Source organism: Nematolebias whitei, chromosome 15 (genome assembly GCF_014905685.2).
Source record: "Nematolebias whitei isolate Nwh7 chromosome 15, NemWhi1, whole genome shotgun sequence".
NCBI lineage: Eukaryota > Metazoa > Chordata > Actinopteri > Cyprinodontiformes > Rivulidae > Nematolebias > Nematolebias whitei.
In genome coordinates, this window is record NC_056512.1 from 21,571,139 (window position 1) to 21,578,762 (window position 7,624).

Below are 7,624 nucleotides of genomic sequence, written 5' to 3' on the forward strand. Positions count from 1 at the left end.
TAAATGCTTCTGACACCAGTGGCCAACACGTTACTAAACAAGTACACATATGGTGTCATGTGGTGTTCAAAGTGCGTTCAACTTAAATCAGTCTTGATGATTTGTGTCAATGAGCATTTGGAGTTTAATACATAAAAATACACTTGATAGTTAGAATTTTAAGTATATTTTCTGTATATTATGGTAATTTATTCTGTATTTTGCCAGATTATGGTGATTTTCGGGTCATGATGATGGGGCCCTTGAAGATTGTTGCCCAGGGTACAGCGAAGTGTTAATCTGGCTCTGGACAGGGCCTTCACTGTTGCAGTTCTAAGACTGTGGAATGAGTTACCACTGCATGTCAGGCAGGCCACCTCCCTCACAGTTTTTAAGTCTCGCTTAAAAACCCACTTTTATTCCCTGGCTTTCGACACTGTGTAATCTGTTTTTAACCTGTCTGTATTCTACAGTGTTAGCCATTTGTTATGATCATTTTCCATTTGGATCTATATAGATTTTACTGTGCTTTACTTGTTTGTTTCTGCTGTACAGCTCTTTGGTTGGCCTTGTTGCTGTTTTAAGTGCTCTATAAATAAAATTGTATGGTAAAGTATGGTATCTTTAGCAAGACTAACCTGCTGCACATCCTTTCCAGTCTGGTCCCTCTAACTTGCCAATCGGTACAAGTCCTTCTCACCCTCTTTAGTGTCCAGCCTCCCACACAACTCCTCATACGCCTTCTGCTTTGCCTTAGCTACTTCCCTCTTTGCTCTACATTGCATCTCCTTATATTCCTGTCTCCTCTCTTCAGTCCTCTCACTGTCATATTTCTTCTTAGCTAACCTCTTTCTTTGAATAGCTTCCTGTACTTCACTATTCCACCACCAGGTTTCTTTATCATCCATTATCTGTCCAGATGACACACCAAGTACCTTCCTACCGGTCTCTATACTGTTGCTGTAGTAATCCAGTCATTTGGAAGCTCTTTCTTACCAGCCAGAGCCTTTAACAGCTCCTCTCTGAATTTCTTACAACATTTTTCCTTCTTCAGCTTCAACCATTTGGTTTTCTTCTCTGATTTTACTCTTTTTCTCTTCTTCACAACAATCATTCTACACACAACCATCCGATGCTGTCTGACCACACTCTCCCCTGCCACAACCTTACAGTCCCCAATCTCCCTCAGGTTTCCTCTTCTACACAGAATGTAGTCTACCTGCGTACTCCTTCCTCCACTGTTAAAGCTCCCACAGACTCGGGCGGTCTTTAGTCCGCACGGAAACTGTGCGCACTGTATGCAGACGGTTGAGACTTCATACTCGAGCGTCCACCCTGAGCGGCTACAGAGCAGCTCCGCAGGCAAGGGGCGGTTACCTTCGGAACAAATTGAGGTCGCCGATTGGTCATTTGCTGACACACCTACTGGACTGACTGACAAATTGCAAAAAAAACAAAAAAAAACGAGACCTGGCAGCCCCAGCTGCAGCGGTGTTCTGTGTTTATATGTTGTTAATAAAAGTTATAAAAAAAATAAAAAAAAGGAGCGCTGGCCCTGCAGCCCACACATCAGACCAGCCCACCAGGAAATCTCCAGACCCTCCCGCAGCCACGCTGGACCTAATTTTAATTCTCTTGTGACAAATTCCTTCATTTCTCAACATTTCAGTCATGGCATAAACGGACGAGGAGGAAGAGATCGCTTGCCTCTTGGAAAAAACAAAACAAAAGAAAAGGCCATTAAACCAGACATGGTATGAAGAAGGGGAATTTAATACATTGGTGTCGCATGCAAAACAGTCCTGTGGCCGGGCAGTTTATTGTGCGACACCAAGTACGCGTACACGGTCGTAAAAATTTAGCTTTGCACGGACATCCCCTGCGGGCGTCCGCTTCAAGTCTAATCCAGTACGCATGGACCTCCGCGGACTGAAGTACGTCCGAGTATGCTGGAGGCTTTATAGGTCACTCTATGTTCCTTCCTCTTTTGGAAGTAAAGTGTTGACTACAGCCATTTCCATTCTCTTGGCAAAATCCACCATCTGTCCTTCCTGGTTTTTCTTTCCTTGACACCAAACCTACCCATTACTTCCTCATCCCCTCTGTTTCCTTCACCAACATGTCCATTCACTTCTGCTCCGATCACCACTCTTTCCTCCCTGGGAATACTCTCTATCACTTCATCCAAATCCTTCCAAAATTTCTCTTTCTCCTCTACGTCACATCAAACAAGTGGTGCATAACCACTGACAATGTTTAGCATCAAACCTTCTACTTCTACCTTCAGGCACATCACCCTATCTGACACTCTTTTCACCTCTACTACATTCTTTGCCATCTCCTCCTTCAGGACCACCCCTACTCCATTCCTCTTTCTATCCACACCATGGTAAAACAGTTTAAACCCTGCTCCAATGCTGAAAGCCTTGCTGCCCTTCCACTTGGACTTCTGGACACATAAAACCTCTACCTTCCTTCTCTGCATCATGTCAGCCAGCTCTCTACCTTTGCCTGTCATTGTCCCCACATTTAGAGTTGCAACCCTCAGTCCTACATTTTTTACTTTCCTCTTCTCCCTCTTGTCTCCTGACATGCTTTCCTCCTTGTGGTCTTTGACAAACAGTGACAAAATTTCCGCCGGCACCCTTTGTCCACAGCATCGGTGGTGGTCGTTGTTAATCTGGGCCTCGACTGATCCAGTATGGTGTCACTTTAATGAAATATGAATGAACCATTAGAATGGAAAAAGTGTTGTATGTCGGATGACCTTCCTGACACAACCCTCACCATTTACCTGTGCTTGGCACAAGAGATACACTGACTTGTGCTCCCTAGTGGCTGGTTTGTACTTAATATAGCCTAATATTGCATATAATATTAATATTGTTTTTTCTGTTTTGCTGTTGAACCTAAAAATTTTATTTAAAATGTCGATGACATCAAGACTTGGATGCCTGCGAACTTCTTGAGTTTTAATGATCAGAAGACTGAGGTCATTGTGTTTAACCCAAGCTCTACCACTGTCACTGATCCTGTAAACCTGCACTCCCTTCAGCCTCATCTAAAGCAGTCGGTTACCAATCTTGGGGTAGTGTTAGACTCGGACTTTAAGCTTAATAAACAGATCAACTCTGTTCTACATAAAGTTTCTTTCAGCTAAGGCAAATAGCAAAGCTTAAGTCCGTTCTGTCCAGATCCGACCTTGAAAAACTAGTCCATGCATTTATTAGAACCCGGCTGGACTACTGTAACTCACTTTATTTTATGTTGGGGTCAGTCAGGCTTCACTTTCACGTCTCCAGCTCGTACAAAATGCTGCAGCTCGGCTACTAACAGGAACTCGCAGGTTTGAGCACATTACTCCGGTTCTGTCCTCCCTTCACTGGTTTACTGTACCTGTCAGAGTTGATTTTAAAATTCTCCTGCTGACATTCAAGTGCATTAACGGCCTTGCACCATCATACCTCTCCAACCTTCTTCATCCTTATACTCCTTCTCGGGCTTTGAGATCATCAGACCAGATGCTTTTGGCCGTACCAAAAACCAGCTGAAGCTCAGAGGAGATCGAGCGTTTGCAGTCGTGGGCCCTAAACTTTGGAACAATCTGCCCATCAACATTCGACAGGCCACCTCAGTCTCTGTTTTTAAATCTCTCCTAAAAACACATCTGTACTCATTGACATTTAACACAGGGTGATCAGCTTTAGATCTAGTTTTTCATTGATGCTGATTCTGTTTATGCTTTTGTTATTATTCCAATTTAACACAAGGTCATCAGATCTGATTTAGTATTTCATTGTTTCTGACTGGGGCAGCACGGTGGCGCAACTGGTAGAGCTGCTGCCTCTCAGCGAGCAGGTCCTTGGTTCAAACCCCGGTCCAGGGGCCTTCTGGGTGGAGTTTGCATGTTCTCTCCGTGCATGCGTGGGTTTTCTCCGGGTACTCCGGTTTCCTCCCACAGACCAAAAACATGCATGTTAGGCTGATTGGTAACTCTAAATTGTCCCTAGGTGTGAGTGACAGAGTGAATGGTTGTTTGTCTCGTTTGTCTCTATGTGTCCCTGTGATGGACTTGCGACCCGTCCAGGGTGTACCCCGCCCCTCGCACAGTGATTGCTGGACATGGGCACCAGCGACCCCCGTGACCCAAAATGGAATAAGCGGGTAAAGATAATGGATGGATGGATGGATGTTTCTGACTGAGTTTATGCTTTTTGTTATTATTTCCTTGACTTTTGACACAACGTGATCTGATTTAGTATTTCATTGTTTCTAATTATGTTTTCGGTTTTATATTTTTATTCCATGTGCTGTAAATATATCTTGCTACTTTTTATTTGATGTTGTAATATTTTTGTTAAGCACTTTGGTAACAGTTTCTGTTTTAAATGTGCTCTATAAATAAATCTGACTTGACTTGACTTAAAAAAGTATGACTATTAAATCTGCAGAAGGTCTGCATATGCATCAGCCTCTTAAGCCTGCAGGTCAAAATTAGACCGTTCATAAATTGGAGTCGTGGGGTCGCTTTAACAGCTTCTTTTTTTTTTAAGTTTGACCAAAATGGCTACAGCTCAGTCATTTCTCATCTAGAGGTGATCTTAGTCTAACATTCTGATATGAAAGGCAGCAGGCGATATGCATAGCTTTAAGAAATGTGAGGCCTTTAATTCCATCTTCAGATATTGACCATCTTATGCCAATATCATTTGTGACTACAAGAAGATATTGACATAAGATAGTCAATATCTTCTTGTAGTCACAAATGATATGCTGCAAATGCAGGTTACCGTCTTCTGTAAAGAACTAAACGATGATCTTTAGAAGTGAAAGGCAAAGTCTGAGTGGGCCTGATAAGGAATGGTGATTACCTTTAGCATGTCAGCATCACTGGTTCCAGCTTTGAGGATGCCGAGCCGCTTCAGCTGCCGTCCCAGCAGAGCCAGCATGGCGCTGTAGATGTGATCGAGACTGACGCCCGGGGTGCACAGCGACAAGCAGGAGAGCTGGACCTCCAGAACAGCCTCGTACAACTCGGCCTGGGCTGGGCTGAATCTGTCGGGAGAGGGGCGAGAAGAGCCAGCCGTTGAAGTCTAATTGAGTTTGTTGCAATTTTAGAATAAATCTTAAACACATTCCAGACAGATTTCTTTTCTTTTAGGATTTCAGTGTAGACAGCTACGAGGAAAATAATATAATGTGGAGTATTTTATTCAGTAAGTTGCCCAAAGATTTAAAAGAGGACTAAGATTTTCCACTGTTTTACGCTTAAAGACATTTGGCATCAAATCAGTCAAACAAGTAAAATACTTTGATCTCTTTTGAACAGTTTAGCATAAACTAGAAAACAAGAAGTAGAATTTGACCAAATAATTTGGTCAATTTCAGCTGTTTTTTTAAACAACTAACAAGGCAAACACATCTGAGGACAGCACAGTGTTGATACACTGCCTTTGTGTCCCCCACTTCCTGGGTGTGGGGGTGCCTTTAACGGCACAGGAGCATTTTTAGCACATTCTTATCCAACCCTAAACACACATACAGCAGATAGATCAGCATGGTGTTCTCATTAAAACAACAGTGGAGGAACTAGAAGCTTATGGAGGACGGAATTTGACAAAATGAAATAAATAAAAACACAATAATGAAATGAATCAATTAATTATTAAATACATAATTAAATAATAAAATAAACAATCATAGACGCTATTTAAGAAGTAGCATTGCTTGAAGAAATGCATATCGTTAGCTTCCTTTCATGCCGAAGTTTTAAACAAAGATTTTGTGCAGTTTTTTTAGCGCTTGGAGAATGACTCTCAGCTGCTACAGCACCATATTTGAGCCACATCAAAATCATCAATTTTGGGTCACCAGCGAGCGCCTTGGTTGCCAAACCTCGGCTTCAGAGGCTTGGCTGGGCCAAGCCAGAAAAACAAGCGGTACGCCGATTTCCTTCATCACTGAGGTATTTGAATAGTGTCTGTTTGGTGAGTGTTTTTCTGGACTGGAATTGAACAGGAAATGCATGTAAACCTTAATGTTTTAGTGCAATATATTCAAATGCATAGAAGTTACATTATGTATAAGAATGGAGATAGTTTTTTTTTCTTCTTGTCTGAAGTGGTGCAGTGACACATCCTGATGAGCTGAGGGAGAAATTTTATCTACCACCAGGCGCAATGGTGCAGCCAGGAGCCAGGGTGTGGCCAATGGTGGCCTTGGCCACCATAGATTAATCTGCAGCCACCCCTATCATTTGAGGAAACTATACTTTTAAGCAATACAAAAAAATAGAAAGCATAGTTTCCTCAAAATGTTCGAGGTGGCTGGTTTACACACACACTTAGATTTTGACGTGGCAACCCAATTTGTGATAGGAAACTTTCTTACACCTAGGCGTAGCCACATGCCAAAATGGAAGTCAACTTATTTTTTAAGTTAACCAGCTCACAAAACAGACTGATGGACGTAGGGTATTTCCAAGTCCTCTACTTGCTCTAGGATGGGGACAGTTTTCAGGAAACCAACTCCATGTGGGCCCACCACCTGCAAGGAGAGCCGTCAAACTGGATAGGAGGTGAGTGCGGGACCCTGGACTGGCTGATTCTTGGTGACAAAAACTAGCTCCATGGACATGGAATGTGTCTTCACTGGCTGGTTAGGAGCTGGAGCTTGTGAGTGAGGTTGAGCGATGCTGACTAGCCATCGTTGGGCTCACCTCTACTCTCAGCTTGGGCTCTCGAATTAAAGGATTTAAAAAGGTGGCTGGATTCTCTTCTGCTCTGAAGTAATTCATTTCTGAGAGTTTAATTAAAATCCCTCCAGTGGGTCATGAAATATTTTGCTAACAGAGAGAACACATACCCAGACACAGTCAAGAAAACCCATATATGCTGTTTATGGCTGCAGACAAGATGAAAGGTGATTAAAATGATGCATCGAGTCTAATCAAAACCACTTCCAAGTGAAACATAGGAGGGTGTTTAAAAGATTTTTAACCTTATGCTGTTCCAACTAAAGACATTCACACATCCTACTGTAAGAATTTATCCACTTTTCTTTATTCACAGTTTTGTTTGTCCAAATATCTAACAGATTGTAACGTGTAAAGATTAAAATATATCTATAAGTAAAAAAAAAATATATATATATATATATATGTGTGTGTGAATATATATATTTATATTTATATATACAGTGCCTTGTGAAAGTATTCGCCCCCTTGAACTTTTCAACCTTTTGCCAAATTTCAGGCTTCAAACATAAAGATATAAAATTTTATTTTTTTGTGAAGAATCAACAACAAGTGGGACAATTGTGAAGTGGAATTAAATTTATTGGATGTGTCAAACTTTAACAAATAAAAAACTGAAAAGTGGGGCGTGCAATATTATTCGGCCCCCTTGCGTTAATACTTTGTAGCGCCGCCTTTTGCTGCAGTTCCAGCTGCAAGTCTCTTGGGGTATGTCTCTTTCAGTTTTGCACATGGAGACACTGAAATTCTGCCCATTCTTCTTTGCAAAACAGCTCGAGCTCAGTGAGGTTGGATGGAGAGTGTTTGTGAACAGCAGTCTTCAGCTCTTTCCACAGATTCTCGATTGGATTCAGGTCTGGACTTTGACTTGGCCATTCCAACACCTGGATA

The 7,624-nt window shown here is 42.1% G+C and overlaps 1 protein-coding gene across 1 annotated transcript in view; it reads right to left on the bottom strand.

Moving 5' to 3' along the window:
- Nucleotides 1-7,624, bottom strand: part of xpnpep3 (X-prolyl aminopeptidase 3, mitochondrial) — a 31,220-nt gene that overhangs the window by 7,961 nt on the left and 15,635 nt on the right. Inside the window, exon 10 of the mRNA XM_037688874.1 lies at nucleotides 4,851-5,034. Within this exon, the coding sequence (XP_037544802.1) occupies nucleotides 4,851-5,034 (184 nt within the window). The remainder of the gene's footprint in view (nucleotides 1-4,850; nucleotides 5,035-7,624) is intronic.